The sequence below is a fragment of the Priapulus caudatus genome, unplaced genomic scaffold (assembly GCF_000485595.1).
Source record: "Priapulus caudatus unplaced genomic scaffold, Priapulus_caudatus-5.0.1 Scaffold10, whole genome shotgun sequence".
NCBI lineage: Eukaryota > Metazoa > Priapulida > Priapulimorpha > Priapulimorphida > Priapulidae > Priapulus > Priapulus caudatus.
The window spans coordinates 419089-446078 of NW_014577071.1; the positions used below are offsets into that span (position 1 = coordinate 419089).

The window sequence follows — 26990 nt, forward strand, 5'->3', positions numbered from 1 at the left end:
CAGGCATATCCTACGGATTCTTGTACACAGAAATATCACACAGTCATCGATAGGAACAGGTCCTTGTAGGTGCCATCTTCAACGCACATAAATTCATTAACTAGTTTACCATTTCACAAGTTCCCTTTACAGTTCACTAGTTTGATGCAGCAAATAAAGAACAATTTTTTTACACATAGATAAGTGGCGTTAGCATGTCTATATAAGCTAGCTAGACATTACAGGCTGTCTGGAAAGTCTTAACTTCTCATATAGTCTAGATTCAAGAAATTACAACGACAGCTAGGTATATTTATGTGGCATGCGTCGCAACTATATGTGAAGATACACGTTCGTTCGTGAATGGGGAAGTATACGTACTGCCTGCACTGGCTTGCTTTGGATACTGTTACTCTTCTGCGAAGCTTCTTCTAACGCGCACGATCACAATCTATCGAGAGAAAGAATCCCTATACTGTAGAGCCAAGATATCGGGAAATCTCTATAGCAGGAGGCAAGACATTTCAGGAGTAGAGGCTCAGGCAACCATGTGTTCACCCCTATACGTTTTAAACGATGCCTTCAACCGTGAGCGTTGATAGAGAGTTACAGCGGCGGCATCTTACCCAAAATATCTGATTCAGATAAGCCTTAAATAAGGTTCAGTTTTCGCATTAACACGACAATTAATCAATCCGAAGTAAGTTTATCAAATTCGAAAGCGCGCACGCACGCTCATGCACCCGCACACCCCTACAGGCATGCGAAAACGTATTTCCCGCATCGGATTACAACGGCTCTATATATTTACGACCGGAGGTTTGTGCTTCAGCTAGGGAAAACGTAAAATCAGAAGCGCCTCTATCGTACGTCGTAGCCTCGGTTAATGTAATTGAATTTAACTTCATGTTAGGTTCATACAACATCAAATCGGTTATATGATTAACGGAATATTTTTCTTCAAAACTAATTATTGTCATAAAATACTCATCATACACGCGATTAGGAATACATAATAAATATATGAAAATCATATACATAATAACATATCATTACATACATAATGTAGTGTGGGCAATGTGACAATTAACGTTATTTTAAAATTAAAAACTAGTATATATGCCACTGCTGATAGCATATTTTGAAATCGTCAAGAGCAAATAAAACCTTTGATATGGTTTAAGGTTTGTATACCGCCCTTTCTTTAGTATTAGCATGCTGTTGATATCATTTAACATTGATACTATTAGCGCTTGAAGGGCGAGTGAATCGACCCACATGCAGTATACATTGATTAAGACGTACCTATAACATCACACGTGACATGCATAACAGTACAATTCTCGCAGAGTGAATCAAAACCATACAAATTGAAAAACAGTGGGACGCTGAAGCGATCTGCGTGGGTTTTATAGCAACGATTAATAGTACGTGAGATTGAACAAATGTGAACGCCTCGCCGCAAAAACCAATTGAAATTAATTAAATTGAAATTGAAGTAACTATAAACAGGCACACGGTAATGTACGCGGTATGTATTATCTAAGCGTTACAGAATGTGTTTTGTTCATAAAGTGGTACAATTGATGATTGCGTACGTGATTTCCTGCCCCATGCACTGCTTTAGCTGGCAATGACTTGACTTAATTTTTCATAGTTGGGAAAACATATACGGCCATAGTTGGGCAGGGGTGGGGATAGTTGAGAAATTGTGACTTACGGTGATTAAACGCACGCGAATCCTGCCCAATGTATGGTGCACGGGCACTTGGGCTGTTTTAATAACAAGATTATGGTAAATAAACACAAATTATATTAACTACCAAAGTCTTAATGTTTGTGCACTCTCAATCGCATAATAATTCCACGTAACCGCCGTTCAAATGCTCCTCTGTAACACACAATCACTTCTTCTTCTTCTTCTTCTTCTTCTTCTTCTTCTTCTTCTTCTTCCTCGTCTTTTTCTTCTATTCTTCTTCTTCTTCTTCTTCTTTTTCTTCTTCTTCTATTTCTTCTTCTTCTTTTTCTTCATCATCATTATCATCACCATCATCATTACATCATCATCTCATCCATCGCATCACTCATCAATCATCAATCAACTCATCATCATATCATAATCATCATCATCATCGTCACCATCATCATCATCATCATCATCATCATCATCATCATCATCATCATAAGCAGCAGCAGCAGCAGCAGCAGCAGCAGCATCGTCTTCTTCGGCTAATTCTTCTTGGTCTTCTTTTTCTTCTTTTCGCTCTATCGTTATATGAGTTTGTGCAGAAGAATGCGTGTTGTAGAGGAGCATTTATACGGCATTTATGTCGAATTAGTAGGCGATAGAAAGTGAATAAACATTAAGACTACATTGGTAGTAAATACAATTTGTCTTTATTTACCATCATTTCATTATTAACATGTCCCTGTGCCTGTGGTATGCATAGCTAGCTGTCTTATAACTGATATACGTTTCTGTCAACGCTATTCTCGTAACATTAACATCAGTTGTAAGTGCTATCTTAGCAATAACATTAGCATTAACTTTACGATGTTTCTGACAGCGGCCCCCTGGCCTACAATGCTGGATTCCGTATCGCGGCATGCGTATGACGCAGGGCGTACGTCTGCATAGCAACACTGAACGATAATTAACCCCTTCAGAAAGAATCAACACAGCTAGTGCAGACAAAATGCAGAAACACTGATACGTTTGTCTCTGGCTCACTGAGAGGCGTATGAGAACATTGTGTTATTGTTTTAGATGATCTAATGATATGAATATTTACCTATGCGCCTATACAATATAGGCTAATCGCTGCATTTACGATTGAAAATAAAAAAGCCACGTTTGCTTTAGTATATCTGTATGTGCACTAAGTATTTCTCCCGCGTGCAGACAACCCCCCGTTAGCCGATGATAAGTTTTTTTAAATATATTTTCAGCAATTAATTGCAAACGGCGTGCGCGTGCGTGCGGGTGTATTATTTACACGCTCACGCCAATGAGGGAAGGCAATATAAACTGCGCGCTGTATATAGAAATCCCGCTATCTTTCACTTTCTGTCTTCTTCATTCTCATTCTTCACTCTTCTTTCGCTCTTACATGGCCCGATTCTCCTTCTCTAACTTTCCGTTTCCATTCTTCACTCTCTTTCGTCGCTGTTTTTATTCACTATCTTTCTCCACTCTCCTTCTTTACTTTCTTTCGTCACTCTCCTTCTTCGCTCTCTTTCCTCACTCTCTATCTCTTTCTCCACTCTCCTTCTTTACTCTCTTTCGTCATGCACTTTCCTTCTTCGCTCTCTTTCTTCGTTCTCCTTCTTCACTCTCTTTCTTCGCTTTCTCTTTTCGCTCTCCTTTCGCGCTATTACGTGACTCGCTCCTCGTGGCAACGCGGCCACAACTTTTATTTAGACTAGCTAGCATAAATGCCCAGGAGGCGTTTCGTCCGCTGCTAGCAATGATTCCTCTATTTTGACAAGGCAGAGTACATCGTTTCGGTCGAGCGAAATCTGACGTTCTAAACTACAAGGACCAACACGTACTTTCTGTTAGGGGGAAATGACAGAACGCGGCTAGATGATTCTGGATTGGAACTAGGTCAGCTATAACCAGAGACAGTGAAGAGATACGCAATAGAGTCAAGGCACTATTAAAAGGGCAAGCTAAACTTTATACGGGCGCGTAACGTGAGCTGCGACCACTGGTCAAGGCGGTGTTAGAAAGCAGTGTATGACTTCATGACTGACGAGTGACGTCACTGCCAACGTCACTGGCACGTGACTCTCCAACTATGACCGCTACGTCTAAGGGCGTTTAGGCGTTGGCGCAAGCCACTGTTACACATATCAACGCATTATCTTATGCATATAATCAAGGCATTAAAAAAAATCCTATGAGCGTGTAAATACTAAATGACCCAATGGTCTAGCTGTGTATTTTTACGTACGCGTGTGCGTGCGTGCCTGCGTACGTGCGTGTGTGTGAGTGTACAAAGGCCGTATACAGTAATTGGCGAATATCAAGCTAATAAATGAATAAAATTCAAACGTTTCGTTGCTATAAATATTTGAATAAGAACGGTCAATGCACATATATACAGTTACATTGGCTATACCGCACGCGGTGCGGAAGGCGGGCGTATATGTGACCGTACAAACATGAAACCATCTCAGAGATCAACAAATCACGCAGATGCATGCTCCCAGATGTGCCCGTCTTAATTTACACCATCAACGGTTGGAGGTACGCCGCGGAAGGATGATGGTGAGAGTGTGGTATTATAGAGAACTAGTGAATGACCGAATTCGTGCACACCGAGAGATGGATAGGGCTATAGGTTAACCGTAAGTTAATTGCGTATTTCCTTGGCGATCGAGGGCGACTGCTGTGGATAATTATCTGATTTCTACATTTGCCCTTTCCTTAGGGGAAAGTGTGTGCCCTGCCCTTTACCCTTGACCTTAATTGCCCTATCCGTTTTATAGAACGGTATCATTATTATGTCTTAAACGTTCATGGTGTCGGTGTTTATTAGGCCTACTTATAGGATCTATTGGCGCCCATATGGTCCTCCAGTACTAACGTAGAGATTGAGGTTTATTGAAGCAGATTGCATATGTATATAGTAGGTGTGCTCACATGTGTGATTCAGGTTTTAGATCTTTTCCGCAAATAGTTGACGTCATATATATATATGTTAGCAATAAAAAGCGATCAGTTGCGACTTGTGTTATAACAGCCACGCTGTAGATAAGCAGGTCTTGAGACTGTAACTGCGTGCGTATGCGTTGCATGTTAATTAGCTATGGTGACGTCACGCAACGTCCGGCTATCACGTGATCGGTTTGTCAAACATACCCTACTACATCAGGAGTGAATATAATAATAGATTATATCTTTTTCACGTAATAATAATAATAATAATAGTAATAATAATATAATAATAGATTATATCTTTTTTCACGTATCTTTCACGGGAATGATTGGGCTGTTTATTTTAGGTACGAGAGAGAACTAGAGCCTTCTGTTTTTAACCTAGCTGTATTTTCTGTAATATATTTGTTGAGCTCCTAAAGCAAAAACATAAGTGCATTTTTGCACGCGTGTGGAGGGGAAGGGTGATGCAGCCATTTTGGTGAAGGTTAGATGAGAATGAAGTGTATGGCAGGTTCGTTTTGGTCATACAAAAACAGCACGCACACACGCACGCACGCACGCACGCACGCACGCACGCAAACACACGTACAGTTGGTACATCGCGCGAGTTTTGAGCGAGATTTTTAGGTGGAAATGAATGATAAAACAGAGAACATACACTGCGAGATCGCGGCCGGTTAATAGAGATTTCCGGATAACGGATGGACGGATAAAGGAGGTCGGACTGTGTAAGTATATAGCCGATTTGGTGTAATAGAATGAGCATGATTTGAAAACCTGCAATGACTATGCAGTGTAATGGCATATGCAAACAACTAAAATAAAAAAATGTATACATAAGAACTTTTACATCACAAACATCAGAAAGAAAACAGAATTATTTGATACACTCATTTACCAAAGAAGATGATTTTTATTAAATTTTTACAACAAATAACAATAAGAATATGCCAAAAAAACATTTGTAAAACAATAAATATGCAATGATAACCAGGCAGAAATTTTATATAGAGTATACACAAGATGTCGCCAGCTATGTGCATAGATTTTGTTCTAGGTACACAATTCCTAATTCGGCGTTGTAATCATCATGCTCTGTTCACACTGACACAGTCATTTCGCCTTCAATACTAGGAACTGACTGATAACATGAATAAGAAACCTAGCTAGCTTTCTGTTCACTCAATGATGGAGAAAAAACCTGACTTGCTTCGTCGCTGGTGTGTCAGCCGGTGATAAATGCTCACACCGCGTTTTTTATTGCCCTACAAAGGGTATTGGAGATTTCAACCTTCACTCGCTCGCTCATCGCCATGTGTCGCTTATTACTTGGACTTTTCCAGGGCAATAAGAGCCTTGATTCCGTCGTACATGGCCTTCACGGCCTCGTACTCAGTGAGACCCAAACGCCTCTTGTTGGAGACATCTACCAGACCTCCCTTGGTCTCGGTGTGCTCACCCATGGTGCCTGCAGACACGATAGGGAAAAAATCAATGCAATGAAACCACAATTTTTGCCGTTGTCAAAATACTGATTAAAAATGGACATGGCATACCGAGCTCTCGTTTTGTAGTTACGCGATAGCGATGAAACAAAGGGACGATTACGAAATTAAATAATTTTCTATCAATGGCTTTAAAAATAGCTTACCTCTGACTTGCATTTCGTATTTCTCAACAATGGCCTTGAACTCTGGTGTGTCGAGGGTCTTTGGCAGTTTAATGTGCACACTGGAGCGCAGAGTTGTGCCCAGGTTGGTTGGGCAGAAGGTCAGGTATCCGAGACGGTCAGTTTTGGTGAACTTGATCTTGGGGTGGCTCTCCATCTTGTTCGCTCCCTGCAACATCAAGTACGTGCGGGATCAGATGCATGACGCAGACAAACAGAATTGCTCGTGTATACAGAAATGGTGGACATGTTGCAGTATGATACAATGCGAGGAAGATGAAAAGAGAGAGAGGGAGGGAAAGAGAGGGAGGGGCAGAGAGAGTGGGAGGGAGGAAAAGAGGGGGAGGGAAAATGGGGAGGGAGGGGAAGAGGGGAGTATGGGAAGGAGGGGAGCGAGAAGAAGAAACAGGGAGAGCGAGGGAGAGAAAGATGGAGAGAGAGAGAGAGAGAGGAAGAGACAATGACAGAGAGAGAGAGAGGGGGAGACAATGACAGAGAGAGAGAGAGGGGGAGAGAGAGGGAGAGAGAGAGGAAGAGATACCGAGAGAGGGGAAGACAAATAGATGGAGGAGAGAGAGACAGCGTTTTAATAACCACAGAAATGACACCCAAGATGTGTGATGTCTTCACCAAAGCAACTGCCCAAAGAGACCAAGAAATGTCACCAGTAAAATATTCAGAGAACCCAATCTCTTGGTGACACTTGTCACATGTCAAAGATAAGGTGGGGACTATTCCTTACCGTGACGAGACGCTTGTAGACCATGCCCAAGTCACCCCCCATCTGCATGGAGATGATGCGAAGGTGATCTTCCTCATTCACCCAGATCAAGAAGTTCTTCGTTGGGTTGTGGAAAATTCCACGGCCTGTTGGGAAGTGGTTGTAACCACCGGCACTCTTCAAGAACCTAGGAAGAAATTAGCAACACATGGTACACACACACACACACACATCAATATGCTGCTGCACCATGTAAAAGATACTCTGGAAACTGCTGCTGGGATATTAGTGGCCCTGGAAACTCGCGGTCTAAAAATAGATTCACTGCACGCGCACTCTCCCTTTTTACTGGTAACATGGTACTAGCAGACTGCCTTTCCATGCGGAGTTTTCAAAATAACGCATGGGAGGGGCCTTCTACTCAGTCGCTAAGAGTTCAAACATGGGTTTCCATTCGTCGGGCGATGATTTCGGCTGGATAAAAACGTCTTTGTTGTACCTGTCGCACTCCTGGAACAGGAAGTGGTCTTCGATGAGTTGCTTGCGGGTGGCATCATCCATGCCTGCTAGGGGGTAGTACTTTCCGGCGAGCTCAGACTCGAAGCTAGCAAAAGCCTCCTTCAGTCTGGTCTCCATCTCAGAGTATTGCTGCAAGACAACGATACAGAGTGAGCAATGCGTACATTCCGCACAGCTGATGAAACAGAATACTGTAATAAGAGAGATAGTATGCACATATTGCACCACGATATGGGACGCAAAAGATTTTGCTTCGGATCTGGCAGTGAATGGCAGTCCATTCACGTATCTCTCCTGCTCCTGTGTTACCGCATTACACTTACATCGGCCTGAAGCAGAGTGTTGAAGGGGAATCCTTGGATGCTCCTGCCGACTCTGATGCGGGTGGAGACGATGTACTTGCCCTCTGGGTCAAGGTCAACGAATGCATCCACCTGCTCCTTTGTTCCGAAGTTTGGCGTTGGGTGCTTGGCAGATGGTGGGAAGCCTGAAATACATGTATAGCAGGATTAGAAGTGCATATCTCATGATATACGCAATATATGATGAAGTGCATATCTAGAACAGGCACAAGAGAGAAAAAAACCATCAAACCCCGAATGAAAATAAATTTGGTTATGCCTGTATCTTTATGACTATAGGGGATATTATTATTCTAAGGGACTGTGCTTACTTAACAATAGCTAATACGCACCCTTGTGGTAGCAGTCGATGACTGGATCGAACAGACCAGCGAATGTGGTGTAAGATTCCGTATCAGCTGCATAGACTCCCACGTTGCTGTCATGGTTCTCAGTACCTATCAACATAAAACGTGTTCGTCAGCATTGCCACTGGTCATGTTTCCCTGTACCAGAAACTATATAGTTTAACTATAATGAGGTTAAGCCAATGCAACAATGCAAATTCCATTAACAAATCACGATTTAATGAAATCAGTTTGCACCGTTACATTACAACGAGTATAGAAATTCTGCACACCGACCACAAAATCTACATGTACATTGTGCACACGGGGAATTGTAACGCGATCAGAATCGATCGATCGTCAGTGTAATCAAAGGGCCGAGTGTCGAGTGAAGCCACCGAGACTAACCAGAAGAGATGCAGTCCTTCAGCGTCGCTCCAAGGGAGGTCTTCTTGTCCTTCAACGAGTCGACGACTTCCTTGGTCAGGAACTTCTTCAGCATAGACTTGCAGCCGGCATCGGCCTGCAGCTCAGTGAATGCTTTTACCACGTACTCAGCAGCCATTTTCAAATTAGGATGAGAGGCTTTGGAAAGAAGAACCGTAGTAGACACACGAAGCGACCGCGACAGCTACACAAGGATCTCTGCAATGCAACTGCAAAAGATAAAAATCCACTCGCACCATCCCCTTTTATACCGCAGAGCTCGCGAGCGTACAACCGGCAGGGCGCTTCGGGATTGAAACCGACCAGCTGGCTATGTGAAAATCCTGCCTCACGCAATAATACTGCGCATTGGCACGTTCGCGATTGACCGTGTGCTGCGAACAATATGTCTGTGGAACAGAAATTGAATCCGCGCCTGGCCACTGCGCAAGTGCGGCGGCAAAAAGTTATTTTAGCAAATCATAATCAAGTTTCACAATTGAGTTTTATAATTGCCTTGCTGTGCCGCGTCGTGTCGTGTTCTGTCGTGTTATATTGTGTTGTATTGAGTTGTATTGTATTGTATTGTATTGTATTGTATTGTATTGTATTGTATTGTATTGTATTGTATTGTGTTGTATTGTGTTTTGTTGTGCTGTGTTATGTTATGTTGTGTTGTGTTGTGTTGTGTTGTGTTGTGTTGTGTTGTGTTGTGTTTTGTTGTGCTGTGTTGTGTTGTGTTGTGTTGTGTTGTGTTGTGTTGTGTTGTGTTGTGTTGTGTTGTGTTGTGTTGTGTTGTGTGTGTTGGGGTTGTGTTGGGTTGTGTTGTGTTGTGTTGTGTCTTGTGTGTGTTGTGGTTGTGTTGTGTTGTCGTGTGTTGTGTTGTGTTGTCGTTGTAGTTGTGTTGTGTTGTGTTGTGTTGTGTTGTGTTGTGTTGTGTTGTGTTGTGTTGTGTTGTGTTGTGTTGTGTTGTGTTGTATTGTGCTGTGTTGTGTTGTGTTGTGTTGTGTTGTGTTATGTTGTGCTGTGTTGTGCTGTGTTATGTTGTGTTATGTTGTGTTGTGTTGCATGTTGTACCTATAGCTTGTAGTGTAAATATTCATGTCACATTGCTATCAAATTATATATTCGCTATTTCGCAAATTAATAAATGAACTTTCAGTAAACGGTGAACAAATATATGCTGAGTATGTTTTGGCGGCGCAACTGCGGGCAACTTGACAGTCAGCGCAAATGCCATGTCATCGTATTCGATAACAAGATGAGATGGAGCGCGCATGTAGCGTCAACAAGCACCAACAAGAAGAAGAGCTCAGTAAAGTCGGAACCCTTCTGAAACGCAACGCCAGTATATCTACGCCCCCGAGGTAAAAGCTGCTTCGCCATTTTGTTTGACCCTCCGTTGAATATGCTTCATTGGCTTGCATCGATCAATAGTAGCCACTGCGTACAGCGCAGAGATGCTGCAGACGAAGAAAGATGCCGAAGAAGGGAATAACAATTGTCGTAAAAATCTGTTGATGTCAACCCTGGTACATGCTATCATCCAAGCACGTAGTCCAGCGCCCACCAGTCTATTGTCTAGCCCTCACCACATGTCAAGACAGTGAAGGCCTGCTACTTTAATTTCCCTACTAGTTTTCTCAGATAGTGGAATCGCATAAAGGCAAAACATAGTTATATGCTGACTACCATGCGCTCTTTCCTTCTCACTCTCGTTGCCATTTTACCATCTTATATCATTCCGTTCTCTTCATCCTCTTTTCCTCCTCCAATCTTGCGTTTCTTTACTTTCTTATTGCCTATTATCCGGCCGTCTTTCCTACATCTCTCCATGCAACAAGTGATTTCTCCTCCTGTTCTTTTTCCTGTCCGCCTACCTGACGTCACCTCCTTGCCCTATACTCTCATGCACTCGTGTATCGCACGAACCCAGACTAAACCCTTTGCTGGTCACATATTCAAGCTTAAGAGGTGCAATTAAATGATTTTTTTGCATAACATCAGGGGCGTGTACAGGGGGGAGGGGGTCCAGGGGGTCCGGACCCCCTCCCCTGCTCGCGCAGAAAACGCATCTGAGGGGTCTAATTTCAAAATTTTCTGGGGGAGGGCCCCAGACCCCCCCTTCGCGTGCTCGCAAATTTGGGTTACGGTTAGACCCCCCCCCCCTGGTCCAAATCCTGTACACGCCCCTGAACATACAAATATAAAAAACTCCGATAGAAAGTTTTTTCGTTGATTAGAAATGTAAGACTCGATTCATTTTGCCCAAAGAAAAACGCAGGGGCGAACGTTCTGCGGTGTACCTTGAATCGTTGATATATACGCTTCAGGGAAATCAGCTGACTGTGCGAAACGACCCCTTATGATTGCGCCTCGTAAATAGCTGCAGCTCATTGTATGCGTAGCAGCACCATATTTGCCCACTGGCTATTCTTTACTCGACTCATGTGCAACCGGTGACTATATATAGCACGCAGCAGTCCTAATATTTATGATGAATGGTTGAAATTAATTAAAACGTTGTCCACGATTCGTAAATATGTTTCTAAACGAACTGCGGAACCTTGTACAAAAAGTTACGGATCAGGCAAAAACGTTAATAGAGCTTTTTCGTTCGCGCACGCGTCAGACTTTCCACTTCAGCATAATTAAGTTTGCGCGCACTAAATGGCAAACTTTACTGGCATGTAACTTACAATCGCAATATGCATTTAAGTGCACATAGTACATCAAGAGTACATATTATAACAGAGATTATCTCTATTATATTATATGTACTCTTGTAGTATATGCAACTGAGTGTGTTCTATGTATAACATTTGACATTGACCCGCTTAATTTTATCGAGATTTCGTCGAGTCATTTTCTAACAGCGATGGGTGGGTATATATATATATGTCAGAAACTGACTGATAAGATGCCGTGTTACGCGCATGTCTGAGTTTTGTGAAAACGTTTGTGGGTATACCGTATAGAGCCATAGACAGGTGGTTTGCACTACACGTCACCATAATATGTGCTTTTATAAACATGCTAAGAGTCGGATCCTTGCACTGTTGTTGCTTTATCGAGTCATCGTTATTTTGACTGCTATTCTGGTTCTAATTCCCACCACGCGATGAATGTATTACAAACTAAGAAAAATATATCGTATTGAAACACGTCATATCAGATACGTGAAAGCCGAAAGTCACCCCCCATCGTCATGGTGTCGAATCGGTTGCCGTGATTAGTACATGATGTTGTAACGTGACCGTCTGAATAATAATGACGCGTTGGGAGACCATTGTACCTATAATTACGTTTGCACAAATCCAGTGCGTGCAGGCACCTTAAGGAACCAGCTGCCATGTTCTCAGTGGCATGCAGCACACAACCGGCGCTGCTGCCATTTCACTCCCATACACTAAATCTACCAATATATCGAAACGATCGGCCTATATTGTTTGCGTTCGACAGCACGCGTGCGGCACCGTAGATATCCTAATAAAAGATATGCATATAAGTAAAGTGTAGGACAGTACACATATCTGATATCTATGCGTGACACGCGCGCTGCGACCACTGTACTCTATTATACTAACTATACTCTACTCTATATTATCTGATAATCTGAGATCAGTGGCTGCGACACAGTCAATCGATCGTTATTAATTAGGGTAGCAGCGCTATCTGGCGGAGAGCTGCCGTAACCCTTACGGGTCCCGCCCGCTAAACCGATGTATAAATACAGTGCGTAAAAATAGATACGCCGGCAATGCCGGCTTGAAATAAAACGCTCTCTGGAGGGCCTCGCCGAGCTATAAGCGTGCTTCTTCCTCGCCGGCGATCGACCGAGTACAAATTTAAACACGAAACTGGTGATCGTCGCTGCATAGCCTGCCGGTAACACACGAGGCTTCTCGCCCGGGACCAGCCGCGGGTCGTGCGCAACGTGACGTCACGTACTAGAGGCATCCGACTATATTCCCGCACAGCGAAAGGGGCCAGATATTATATCTCTCTCTCTATATATACCTACAATAGTTATGACTAGCTTGTTTCCTCACAAACCCAGCTGCTTGCAGTTTTATGTGATGTTGGCGTTTATGTTATTGGGTATATGGTTATTCGCCATCTTCAGTTTTTTTCAAACAGATTTATTATAACTAGAACGGATTTTAGCCCGTTCCAGGGCATATGTGCTAGAAGTTTTTTGTGCTAGAGAGAGAAAGTGGTACACGCAATAATTGGTTGAAGAACATGCTAGCTCCGTCGATCCCTAGCTACTTCTTTTGATCATGCTATAATGAACACGTGTGACCGACTACATATATTACAGACTCGCTTATCAGATTCCGGTGTATGTTCCTAAGCCAAGAAATATGTGCAATGCAATCGGATATACGGAAATATTTTCGCCGATAAAGTATTTCTATTTGCGCTGTTCATTAATTTAGGCCTGCAGGAGAGCGAGTGACGTGATTTATCTTAGCAGAAATATCCATATCAGGAGTAGATAATAGGGATATCTCCTGATCCATATGAATGTATAGGCTACGCACGCTGTTACGATGTCGTTCATGCTTATATATACTATCTGCATCCATCCCCCATGCGAGCTAGGCTGTACCAATTCGCATCAGAATAGCAATATATATAGAGACGGATGTATGGCGGACGGGGCCTATAGCAGACCGGACCTAGCTCTTGGTTTATTACATATTCCGCCATGTTTTATTCATTCCGTGTTTTATCCCAAGTGACTGGATTTGTCTAACTTATAGACAATTAGAAATAGAAAACACCATGCATACATAGCTATAGGTTGTATACACATGTTCACGCAAGTGCCAAAAATAGACTGTTCCCACTGACCTCACAGATATCATGTCAGTCGATAGTGCTTATAGCCATCATCAACATCATCATCATCATCATCATCATCATCATCATCATCATCATCATTTTCTGTTGAGCTTATATAAGTATCATATCATGATCGAAAACAGTCGGATTTCATATGCTTGAATCAAGTAGATCTGTGGTCGACTAATTTCCGTTTTCTTACGACACGGATACGTCCCGCGGTATTTCCCAATGGGGAGCCACAATATTATTAATGAAATTGATTTGAGATTCCATCACGTACGAGTTAATCGATATGGCAACTGATCTCATCATCATCTCCCTGACGAATGAATATCGTGAACAATCTGTACAGTATGTCTCGCGGGAATCTAATTATCGGAATAGCATTTTATGATGACACGCGCGACATAAACGTAATTAATACAGCAAAACGCGCGCCACATACCGCACGTTTCTCACAAGATTGGCTCGAATTATTGCAGTAATCAGTAACGCCCTAATGAGCTACGTGCACGGGCTGCCTCGGTAGTTGCAGCGGCATTTATTATTTCTAAAGCGAATAAACGAGAGAAGGATCGATCAGCGGTAGGCATTATGACGATGGTTGCATGTGATTTACTTCGGAAACGAGCGCAATAATACTATTTACATTCTGCCCACACCACATTACAAACAGCTTTTCTGCTGTAAACAGCCTTTTAAAAACGACCTTGAAATAACTGCGAATGCATGGTGATCGAACGTCAAGGTCGGTCATTCGAACGTGAAACTACAACCAAATGTCGCGGAAAAGTTTCGCTAGCTAGGCGCGTGGTTTTTTGTAGATCGCATCTATAGGTTAGTGAGTGTGAATTTAGCTGCTTGCTAAACATCTTACATATACCCCGTACACCGCGGCCGCCTCCATGCATGCAAATGACTTAGCAACAGCTGGCATTCAATTACGTGCATATCACGAGCAGCTATGTGATGGGGACCGGGCTGTTGCCGGCGCACGAAAGCATTGCAATGGCTGCCATTGGGTGAGAAGCCAGCTAGGGTACGTATCCTAAATCGGTAGCGAGGCCGCACAGGCATGCATGCAGACAAACGAATGCATTTATAGACACTGACGTTCCTTGAAATTCAAGAAGGCGGAAATGAAGTATTGACTTTGTTGGTGACTGGGCTGTTTCGCCTGTTTTTTTTTTACACTTTTCCCATTCTGCGGATGATTATTGTTATGTGTACTGTATTCCTATTTAACGCGCTCGATAAATATACAGGTTTCATTAAATAAATAATGCAGATAGTCTCGGGCAAAACACTTATGCGAAACAAACAACACGATAACGTTTACGTATGAACAATAATCACATTATGACAATATTAGAAACAACAATTTCTGAATAACATATACATATATATATATATATATATCTGTAATAATTTGCCGCAAACCATGGGACAACGTCGTCAAGGGTTTTCGAACGTAGATATGATTCAGATAGACGTTTATAATATATCACGATGATAATATATCCCATATACACGGAACAACGACAAAGGAACGTGCTCGGGATACACCTGATGTTATACATAGTCAGTGCTGTTTTGCATGGACTTACTCAGACTCTTTATAAGCCAGGCCATGCTACTAAATAAGTCAACAAATTTACGTAACATCACGAGTATGTTAAGAATAGACTAAGATTAGACTATTCTTAGTCTAGTCTTAAATTAAACCATATTAAAATACTTTTGATAACATCTATATATAAATCACTACACATTTCATTTCATCTGAGCAATTAGACTTGTTTCAGTGAGGCATACACATACCCCACGGCAAATCAAGTTTAGTGGGAATGTTTAGCGAATTTTAGGAATAATTAGGAGTACTGTATTAGGATTTTTAGAATAGGAATTAGAATTAGGGTATTTAGGAGTATTTAGGAATATTTAGGAGTATTTAGCGGGAATTTTAGGGAATATTTTATAGGGAATCTTCCAATACCAAAAGTTTTTCCAGGGAATCTTTTACAGAGAACTTTCTAGACGAAGTCCCTTTATGGGAAATTCACACTGTTGATAAAGTGATTCCTCTACAGAGAATTCTTGCTGATTATAAAAGGAATATTCCACTGGAAACATTCAACATTCTTTATGGGAGCTTCTATAAGGAAACTTCTACAGTAAATTCTTGTCAGCGATAAAGTAAATTTTCGATAAGAAACATTCTTCAGTAAATCTTCTATGAGGAATATTCTTCAGAGAATCTTTTATAAGAAATCTTCTACAGATAATTCTTGCTGGTGATGAAGGGAATTTTTCCACAGGAAACATTCTTCAGAGAAACTTCTTCGCGAAATCATCTGCGAGGAGTTCTTGCTGGTGATAAAAGGGGATCCTTTTCAGGGAATACTCCTGAGGGAATCTTCTACAGGAAACTTTCTTTAATGAATCTTCTTTAAGAAATCTTTTACAGTGGGGTTTTCCTGGCGATAAAGGAAATCACCTAGAAGGAATTTTCGTAGGGGAATCTTCCACAGGAAATCTTTTACAGAACATCTTCTACAGGGAATCTTCTACAGGGAATCTTCTACAGGGAATCTTCGCTACTGAGACTCGAGCAGCGACTTCGATGCGGATCCGAATTGGACAGATACGTGAGCGCGGCGACGATACGATCCGCATCGATGCACATACTCGGTCTGACAACTTTAATCAGATCATTCGGCGATATCTTGTGCAGTTTCAGATCCTGGCTCAGTCTGTCCATGATGGTTTTTAGATCCTCGCTCGCTGGAAAAAATGACGGTTGATAATGTTTTCGATTATTACGTACATGCAGTATGTATATTCGTGGTTAATTAAACTTAATGAGCATAATTTCGGGATTTTGGGTAAAGAAAAGCACTCGTGGTATTAGCTCTTACGCGTAAGAGGATCTCGTCGTATATATATTTGGCGTTAATCGCGGTAAAATGATCACCAATCCTTGTCTACATATCGTATTACCTCTGCCCTTAGGATGACGTTGACGGCGCAGGTAATATTTCGCCCACGCCAACATAGACTGGAACTTCTCGATTTCCGATACGGTCCTCAGTTCCCTGCAGATGATGATGGTGAAGAAAGGTTCGCACAGAGGCAGGTAATGGCGGTTGTCTAGAAATTCGGCGGCGTTGTTGTTGATGAACTGTATGATCATGTTGACTAGTTCCATCGCGGAGTTGTAGCGCCAATAGCATTCCTCCAGATCGTTGAGCATCTGTGCAACCTGTGCCGAATGTCGTGGATACAGATCATATTAGTTTAATATATATTTAGTTTATTTTATATTATATATAGTTTAATTATATATATATATATATATATATATATATATATATATATATATATATAATTTTTATTCCAATCTTTATTATTTATAATTTCATACAATAAACGTGCATATATATATATATATAATTGTATGTAATTGTATATATATATATATGTATAATATATATATACATATATAACGCATTTATCTCGGGCTATTGATATCTGTGAATCACTGTCTATTATTGCGCCATCTCTTATGATAGGGAGATGGTAATCGCATGAGGATCTCGTGCAAGTAAAACACGTAAACAATTTCATCTTCCGTCAATCTTCCGATTTTCTTGTCGATTCATTTCATCATAATTTCGATTTCTGAAGCTACGATGGCGTATGCAAATTAATGACTACACATGTCATTGCAGAGTTCACGCAATCATCTACTTCCTTTACCTTCGTAAACACTTCGCCGTGCGTATATTTTCGCAAGTGGGCGCAAGATAGGGTAAAAACCCACGTGATCTTTCTCAAACGGCATGTGTTACAGTTCAATAAGGCGCAAATAAACGCTGCTTACAATCACTACGGTGTGGAACAATAGGCTGGGTTTGCCACAGACTAAGAATATTCTAAGTCTATGGGTTTACTTTGTAGTGGCAAAAAAGAAGACCTACCACGCCGAGATGGACGCATTGCTTAGCGTGGTGGAAGCAGGCTTGCAGCAAATCGGGCAGGTCGTAGTACTCCGCGGCGCACAACAACCGCGGAATGATACTGCAGGTGAGCGAGCACGTGCCCGTGTGAAAGTAGTTCAGAAGGATGAGGAAAGTGTCCGGGTCAAACTCGGTGACCTCATACTAGAAACATACCATACTTTTAATTAAGGGGCCGTAGCTAGCGGGGGGCAAGAGGACAACTGTCCCCCCATATGCAAATGTAGTCACTATTACATATGCAATAACGAATTGCGCACGGTCAACTTCCCTGAACCACTGAGCTCTATATCCTGTATTTGTTAGTATATAGACATAAATCGCCATGGTTTTACCACCACCCCACAGGCAACAGAAGTTAGCGAGGCCACTGAAAATAACACTTAGAGTAACGTTTGAATGTGATTTCCTATTATGGAGGGTACAATGGCTTATTATAATTATCTTTTGATATAATATGTGATACATTTATTGAATGATATTGATATTTAGTATTTGAGCGGTACGTATTATTTTAGTAGATAATAAAAAAATTATACATATTATGCATATACACCGAGTTTCAAGGCTTAACATGTTGGGTAGACGTTCTCATACAAAGCAATTGAAATAGCATCAAGTAAATGATAGTTTACCAGTGTTAATCTAGTTACTATAAGTAACAAATGTTATATTAATTTTACGTTTAATATTCGTTAATTTAATATTTTAAACTCGTCGTTAAATTAAAATTTTCTGTTTCATCTCTGACGTAAATGCAATATATATATATATATATATATATATATATATATATATTGACAGGGGAATAACACTGTAGTCAACAGTGGTCACATATCGTCGTACCTCATCTAGATTATCTTTACTGTCGGTTGACGTATTTCGTTTCAGACTTCCATGAGTCGATTCGTTTTCGGTATCTTCCCCTATTACAGATATTTCCACATATTATATGCGAATATCATGCTACAAACGTAACGGAAGGCGACAGACAACACTATAGCTGCAGAGCCAAAATATATTATATAAAATATAAATTCAATTGTTATATGATATTATCAGGAGTTTCATAATAGAGACATATAAATTTATATACATATAATATCAGGGGTTAATAATAGACAAATTTGTCATTATTAACCCCTGATAATATATATATACTTTGTGCGGTAAGTACCAACCACAAACTGATACGGTACTTATGGACAGACGCACGCAATCTTGGGGCGGTGTTTATCCACGAAAACGCGTTATTTATTTTAACTGTGTAAAGAAGACAGTCAAGCAAAGTCACACATGTCAAACTCACAGACTCCCTGTTGACTCTGCATTCGTTTCAGCTCGCGGCGTAGCTTCTCGTGCGAGCCGTCACTGCGACGCTTGAAGCTGAAATTTCCGAATTTGAAGATCGCACGCTTAGCTACGGGGCTACTCGGTGCGCTCTTGTTCTTGTAGCTGTCATCGGGATCAGGCACCTAAATACAGATAAATGCCGATGTAAACCCCACAAAAATACCGAAAGTATATCGTATTTAAACAACGAGAACACAGATAAATACCGATATAAAACCACAAATAAACAGACAGAACACGCATCGTCATTAAACAAAAAGAAACAAAGAAAAACAAAAGAAAACGCTGTTTGCATGCAGGTAAAAAAGTAGCCATTGGTGCAATTATACATACGCATATGGGTACCTATAATAAATATATGTAAATACATATGTATATATATATAATACCTGTAGCATGTTGCTGTCTTTTAGACTCGTTGAGCTCAGTGAAGCTGATCTGATTCCTTTTAGGTTATCGTAGAGCATTTCTTTGAACACGCGACTTCGCACACCAAGAATAGCTCTGACTGCGTGCAGCTTAACTTTGTTCTTTCCTGAATTCAAAAGGCAAAACGTGAATAAAAAGTGATTTAGACAGGTTCTAGACGACGAACGGAAAAAGTACGGTGTAATTTTTTATGGCGACCAACATTATACAAAACCTGTTTGGTAATAAGTTATTAAAAATCACTATGGTATTCACTGGGTTTATGCGAAATGTAAAAAAAACAGGCAAAAAACTAATTCGTGTGAGATAATCAATCTGCAGTGATTAATTTCACGAAGATTGCATAAACATATGAACAATTTCAATAACAAAGGCTAATATACAAGTTTCCATTCGATTACGTTGAAATGGAAACTCATGTCGTCATACCGACGATGAATGTGACGTCACAGAGCTCGGAACGTTTAAACGCAGCAGCGAAATCATTGCTCAACGTCTCAAAGCTTTCGAATGTGTCTCTCACAGAATCCTGAAGTGGAAAGTTGGATCGCATATGGCCAATAGGTCTCCAAGAGCCGCGCCTAGAGAAACATGTTACTAATTAAAAAATGTATCATTGAAAACCACTCGCGTATGTTTTCTAAAATTCAGCCGTAATTAACTCATTAACAGAAATCAGCCGTAATCAGCTTTTTACAAGAATTGTACTCAGAATTTTACAAAGAAATAACTATACATTATAATTTATTATGGCAATGCATGCCGTGAGAGCATTTTCTATTAACCACACTGACATCACTGCGTTCTTCGGAATATTCTTTAGCTTGGTATACGATTACCTAATGCTTCGAAAAAACCACCACGTCCGCAGAATATATTGTGGTATTTAAATAGCGGCCAATCCAAAAACAAACCGGCGTACCTGTAGGGCTGTGGTAAGGCTCCAGTGTTCGAGTGGTTGTGTAGACTGACCATCAAATCCTCGAGCATTTGTCCTCTGGTTCGGTCTTGCATTCGTGCAAACTTAGGCGCCGTGTAACTTGCTCTCTCTCCGTTCACAGTCTTTGTGAGCAACCACTCTCTGAACATCGGACCCTGAATGTGATTGTTAATTAATGAAAACTAGCATCCCCAGAAGTGCACTGCTATAGTATTGTTGCATCAAAATACGAGCATGCCGAATCCACATGGAGTAGTGAAGCGGATCTGCGTCACAGAGAGTCACTTACAATGCCGTGGCCAGCGGGGGCGGGGAAAGTAAAAGTTGCCCCAACACAGGAATGTATAAAATATTGATGATATTACATGATCAACATCGGCACCTTTCCAGAACAGAACCCGTACGTGGCTTTGCCCCAGGCAAAATTGGTTAGTTACGCGCACCTGCATGGTTTCACACGTCTAATATCCCTAGAAGATGCTAGCTAAATCATGGCTAGTCACAGAACGCGTTAGTTATATCACAAACACCTCCAGAAGATGCTAGTTAATTTATTATTAGTCACAGAATGTGTTAGTTACATCACTATCAACACCAGAATGTGCTATAGTTAAAATAATAATAGTTACGAGACGTGTTAGCTATATGACTACAACCCCATGCAGAATGTGCTAGTTAAAACAATAATAGTTACGAGACGTGTTAGCTGTATGACTACCACTCCAGAATGTGCTAGTTAAAACAATAATAGTTACGAGACGTGTTAGCTGTATGACTACCACTCCAGAATGTGCTAGTTAAAACAATAATAGTTACGAGACGTGTTAGCTGTATGACTACCACTTCAGAATGTGCTAGTTAAAACAATAATAGTTACGAGACGTGTTAGCTGTATGACTACCACCCCCAGAATGTGCTATGGTTAAAACAGTAATAGTCACAGCACGTGTTAGCTATATAACTATAACATCCCCAAAAGATGAGAATTAAATTCCTATCATCGTCCGCGTAACAAGATCCGACCACCGACAACGAAAGCAAATCTACAAGAGCAAGAGCAATCAGAGATATAGCAAACCTCCACCACAGCGTAACAGTCCCCCCCCCCCATCTTGCTCGTACACCCAATATAGTTTGATGAAATTTTCAGAAATTTGAAAAAAAAAAGATCCAGGATTTTTTTTAATGAATTTTGAATGCGTCCGAAGTCTTCCCGACAAAAAAAAAACTGGATCCGGATCACCACCAAAATCTAATCGATTCGTTCATGGCTCAAGACCAACCCGTCCAAAAAATTTCATCAAAATCCGTCAGTTACTTTTTGAGATATCCTGTTTACAGACAAACCAACAAACCAACAAACTAACAGGGGCGAGAATATAACCTCCTTGGCGGAGGTAATTATGAGACACGCGTAATTGCGCGTATATTAACTCATCTCGATAGCGTACCTTGTCAAACTCGCACATGTCGTTCAGGTAGGGTCCATAGCCGGGCACCTCGTCGCGGGACACGATGGACACCTTGTACTTCGACGGCTTGTCTCGCTGATTGGGGCTGGCCTGCACGACGATGAAGGTGTGCAGGAAATGCGACTTGATGCATGCGGGAGAGAAGTCGGTGTCGTTCCCCTCGAGGAAGACGATGCAGACGATGTCGTTACCGATGTGACGCTTTCTCTGTAACTGTGGAGAGTCGGCTGTATGTTTATATTCCCGTATGATTATCAGGAGTGTATAATAATATATAGACTATAATATATATGCAGTGGAACCCCGATTTTACGCGCCCCGATTAAACGCGAATTCGGATATAACGCGATGAGTCGTTGGACCCCTTTTTTGCTCTTATATAGCCACGTATATATAACCCCGATTTAGCGCAAACCCGCTTTTTTCACGATGACATTTTATGGACCCCAAACCATCGCGTTATAACGGTGCTACACTGTATATATATAGTCTATATAAAAACTTGAAAAATGGTACACACTGCTTCTCTGCTTAGCATTCAGCAAATAGAGATAGTGTGGAAAGTTAACTCGCAGTGCTACCAGTGGACTAACCCCCCGGTGTAGTATTCACTGTAAAAGCAGCTGCGTGGCCTCGGGTTAAGGAAACGGAGATAGGCACCGCCCTATGCGCCACATATAGGCACGGGAAGGGATTTAACTAACTTTAACTATATTATACGCTCCTGATTAGGTTGTGTAGAACAGCAGAAACGGAAGTTGAGACGGTTTCCCGCAAAAAAATATTTACGGCAGGTATACCGTGGTAGTGCATTAAACAGAGAGGATTGGTGGCTTTAATTGTATTCCCGCAATAATCATTTATTTTATGTTCATCATCCTCGGTATTTTCTTTTAATTTCCTAGCTTTATGTTAACTATATAAAAATGCAGTACCTATCACGACATTTAATAAATATACGCGACCGGTATAGGAACTTTATATGATATCAACACGTAGCGGAGATAAATTTGGTTTCGAATATCAGCTTACCTTCTGAACATCGTCTTTGTCGTGGGGAAGCAACGTCGAAACGTGAAACATCACCTCAATACCTCTCCAAAATGTATACATCGAATGGGTTCCAGTGAGATTATGCAATGTGTCAAGCCCTCCTCTGTATCGATCGAACCCTAATTAGAAAAACAGAAAATGTTTGAACAATACACAAAAGCAAGGGCGAATATTTTGATTAGCGTTTTGCAGTTTACCTTCATGTTTTGACTAACGACATTGCTAACATAATAATAATAATAATAATCATTCATTCGTCTAACGGTATTATATTCCGCTGGGAACTGAAACCGACGAAAATACCTTGCAGTTTTATTTTATCGCCAAGTAAATCCAGGAATTCTTCAAAAAGAGGACTGCCTCCACTGTTATCAAATATCTCCTCCTCTGTAGTCTGATCTTCCTTCATGTAAACGACGCCGACTTTTAATTCCGACTTTATAAAAACCTGCAAAAAACCGACATTCTGCACTTCACCATTTGACATCGTACAATCGTGCACGCGCGGACGAAAATGCGCACGCAAGCCAGCGTTCACGCCCGCCGTGAAGGGACACAAGCGCACGCGTGCACGCACACACCCATGTAAAGGGCCGGACACACCAGGCGATGCCATCGGCCGATGATCGGCCGATTCCATCGGCCGATGGCATCGGCGTGAAAATCGCCTGGTGTGTCCACTCAATCGCCGCCGATGCCATCGGCCGATGGCGTCGGCCGATGATCGGCCGATGGCATCGCACCCTGGCATCGCGCACAGATCAAAACGTTTTGATATTATCGCCCGATGGCATCGGCCTGGCATCGGCCTGGCATCGGCATCGCCTGGTGTGTCCACGACTGCCCGATGCCAGCCCGATGCCAGCCGCGATTTTACAAATTCATCAGCCAATCAGAGTTGTTCAATGATACTGACTTTCTCTCCTCTCTCTCTCTCATCGCACTGCGCGCGCAAGAACGGCGATGCCATCGGCCGATGGCATCGCCTGGTGTGTCCACGACTGCGCGATGCGCATCGGCCCGATGATCGGCCGATGGCATCGCTGGTGTGTCACGACTGCGCGATGCCATCGGCCGATGGCGTCGGCCGATGGCATCGCCTGGCATCGCCTGTGTGTCCGGCCTTAATAGACACGCACGTACGCACACACACACGCACACACACGCACGCACGCGCGCACACACACGCACACACATACGCGCGCATATACACACATATACACACACACGCACACACGCACACACACGCACGCACGCACGCACGTACGTACACACATACACACAAACGCACACACACACGCACGCCCGCGCGCACACACACGCACACACTTATACACACACGCGCGCACGCATGAGAAACTACCCACTAGCAATAAAGCACCCGTACACGCATACACATTACCATCTACCTCATACGCAGACAATGAAACACGAATTTTCAAATATCGATGAATTTTCCTCCACCTACGCAGGTTCTCTATCATAATATTGACATTGCATGTCGTTTATATAAATAGTCATTAGTATAGTATTTTGCGAAATCGTAAACACTATAGGGAATGTGACTCATCACCTCAGAATGACGTAAAATTCTTGGAGATTCTGACAATATCTCTGACGCTAAAATAACTATAATGGGAGGTAATCAGATAATAGTCAGTCAGGCAGGTAGGGGGGAGGGCTAGGTACGGGGGCGCTCCATGGAGGCGTCGGTGAATGAAGTGACGTGAGCATGGGTGTATGATGTATCAGGTAGCTGCGTGCAGGTAAGCGTGGGTGTTAAGATGGCAAATAGAAGTTGTTATGGTGTAGATTATCTCGCAATTAAGATAGTGCAGAATCCAGTTACTCCCCTAGCCCTCTACTACTTACCAACTAGGCAACAACAGTTTCTTATGTACTCGTTATAATATTGACAGAAATAATGCATAAATTCCTTGTATGTTATTTAATGAAAATTTATTCTGGCAATTCACGTATATATATATAATATATATATATAGATTCCAATGGGTGTTTATGAACTCGTGTGTCGAGCATAATTAATATATATGTATTGATTATATGATAATAATTAATATATATAATATCTATATAATATATATATATGTAGTGTGTGTGTGTGTGTTGTCTGTGTGTGTCCGTGCGTGCCGTGGCGGCTGCGTGCGTGCGTGGTGCGTGCGTGCGTGTGTTGCGAGTATGTGTGTGATGTGTGTGTGTGTGTGTGTGTCGCTATGTGTGTGTGTGTTTGCGCGCGTGTGGGGGGGGGGCCGTGCGTGCGTGCGTGCGTGCTCGCGTTTGTGCGTCCGTGCGCGCGCGTGTTTATTACCTGGTCTAACTTTAGGAGATCCTCTGGAGTTGAAGGCAACCCTGCTAGTTTCAGCGGCGGGTAGACTCCGATTTCCTTTCCAAGAGATCGGACGACATCTTCTCGATCGTAACGATTAGCGAAGACACAAGCAGCGGGCACGAGTCCGTGAATCTGATAGGTAGACGTTCGCACCATAACCCTGAATCGACAACGACACTAGCGATGGATCGTTATCGACGCAGCCATTCCGCATTCGTGAAAAATTTATGTTATTATGCCATAAATACGCCATGTGATATGTGCATTCCTCACATTATTTCGATCGGTAACTTTAATTCATTGTGATATGAGTTGATTATGATTATTTATTATATAACGAAGCAGATAGACGAATTATTTTTTTTATGAAGGGATGTCTAATTTATTAATAGACCTATCCACGAAATGAGAAAGAATAGTCCCGCAGGAGTAGGAGTAGTTTTCAATTTGCACAAGACAAAAATCCTTCAGTATCCTCGTGGAAATTAAACCATATCTGGCAATATGTGCTTCGCACTATTCGCTATTACAAGGAATATGGTTTCGAAGAGGAAATGTATACACTCCTCTCCTACACCGTTCTCCCATGACGTACCGGAATTGTTCCCGTCCGTTAATGCTCTCTTGTTTCAAGCTAAGAATGAGATTTCCGAGATCTTCGTCTGCCGTAAAATAGTTCCAATGCTGGACGCCATAGAAATACGTTCCGTATATTTCCTGTTCGTGCGTCATCAATTCGAACGTTCCCGTTTCCGAATATAGATCCAGTGGCGTTCGTCGATTTTCGTACGCCTGTATCCTCGCCGTGTATGGGCATTCCACCCAATAACCATTAATCGGCTTAACTCCGTGGTAATGGCCAGGACAGGGCATGCCCGGACAGGCCTCGTTGGGCGTCGGAAATTGTAAAGAGGTTGAGCTTTTCCTTCGTGCGGCGAGAAACCCGAGAGCCTTGTTCTTAAACTCTCTGAGCTGGTGGAGAAAATCGCCATTCTCCAACATGAGCATGATTTCTGCGTGATGCTGCTCGCAGAAGAGGCGCCCATTGTACTGGTTCGTACCGGCAACCTGCTTGCCGTGACCATCGAGCAGACTTAGGGAGCAGCTACTGCACTTGAAGCAATTTGCATGAAAGGCTTCACCGTTGAGCGTGATAACGCGCTGACTCTGGAACTCGACGGGCAAACTGCAGTCGCTGCAGACAGACATCACTTGTTTTGGTATACCTAGTCTTCCAAGTAGACTATCTGAAACGTTATTGTTCCTACGTGTGAAGTCTATCTGCGATGAGAAAGACAGGTTGATTAACTTCACGACGAAAGCCAGTACGCAGTGTAAGATATTGAGGGATTTGCATCTGCCCTACATAATCGGAACAACAACGCATGGCACGCGTTAATACAACCAACATAGGGTCGATAATTGCACGTCAGGGACGCATATATACACCACACTCGGTACATGAAGATACCTTATATCAATGATTGCTTTCGTTTCTTTCATTTTTAAATTGCCAGCGTTTCGTTTATTAAGTATAATATACATGGTAACATGTTCTTACCTTAGAACCTTAGAAGCTGCGATGATGGCGAGTGCAGAAGCCGGTGTTAGGTGTGGCGAATAGTCCGTCGCAAATCAATACTCTCTTACAATATCTCATACAGCCGACGTGTACGCTACTGCGCAGCCGCGCACGCCATACGATTTCGCATTGGCTTGCGTGGGTGTACGTGGACGTGCATGGACACCTATTTCATCATTACCTCATCTCGCTACGAGGTCATGTAATCGCTCTGGTGTGTGTGTGTGTGTGTGTGTGTGTGTGTGTGTGTGTGTGTGTGTGTGTGTGTGT

General features: G+C 42.1%; 2 protein-coding genes across 2 annotated transcripts; both read right to left on the bottom strand.

Annotated features, from left to right (window-relative positions):
- Positions 1-5522: 5522 nt before the first annotated feature.
- LOC106807176 (arginine kinase-like) lies at positions 5523-8913 on the bottom strand. The gene is made up of 7 exons (XM_014809451.1): positions 8651-8913; positions 8249-8353; positions 7878-8041; positions 7535-7683; positions 7057-7222; positions 6297-6483; positions 5523-6113 (listed from the first exon to the last, which is right to left on the bottom strand). The coding sequence occupies exons 1-7, from the start codon at positions 8805-8807 to the stop codon at positions 5971-5973; spliced, it is 1071 nt and encodes a 356-aa protein (XP_014664937.1). The 5' UTR covers positions 8808-8913; the 3' UTR covers positions 5523-5970.
- Positions 8914-14022: 5109 nt separating this feature from the next.
- LOC106806909 lies at positions 14023-26347 on the bottom strand. Its single transcript, XM_014809069.1, has 13 exons — positions 25734-26347; positions 25118-25298; positions 23092-23236; positions 22768-22907; positions 21715-21948; positions 20246-20418; positions 19753-19904; positions 19284-19429; positions 18851-19016; positions 18388-18467; positions 17503-17685; positions 16523-16784; positions 14023-16306 (listed from the first exon to the last, which is right to left on the bottom strand). The coding sequence occupies exons 1-13, from the start codon at positions 26345-26347 to the stop codon at positions 16104-16106; spliced, it is 2679 nt and encodes an 892-aa protein (XP_014664555.1). The 3' UTR covers positions 14023-16103.
- Between the last annotated feature and the right edge of the window lie 643 nt (positions 26348-26990).

What these genes read in the sequence shown, in the direction of transcription:
- LOC106807176 (XM_014809451.1), bottom strand. Translation starts at nt 8,807, where the DNA reads ATGGCTGCTGAGTACGTGGTAAAAGCATTCACTGAGCTGCAGGCCGAT. An exon ending in GAAGGACTGCATCTCTTCTG is followed by an intron (nt 8,354 to 8,650) that starts GTTAGTCTCGGT and finishes TTATGTTGATAG; the next exon opens with GTACTGAGAACCATGACAGC. An exon ending in CATCGACTGCTACCACAAGG is followed by an intron (nt 8,042 to 8,248) that starts GTGCGTATTAGC and finishes CATGTATTTCAG; the next exon opens with GCTTCCCACCATCTGCCAAG.
- LOC106806909 (XM_014809069.1), bottom strand. Translation starts at nt 26,347, where the DNA reads ATGTCTGTCTGCAGCGACTGCAGTTTGCCCGTCGAGTTCCAGAGTCAG. An exon ending in ACATGTGCGAGTTTGACAAG is followed by an intron (nt 20,419 to 21,714) that starts GTACGCTATCGA and finishes AATCACATTCAG; the next exon opens with GGTCCGATGTTCAGAGAGTG. An exon ending in GCAGAGTCAACAGGGAGTCT is followed by an intron (nt 18,468 to 18,850) that starts GTGAGTTTGACA and finishes TATCTGTAATAG; the next exon opens with GGGAAGATACCGAAAACGAA.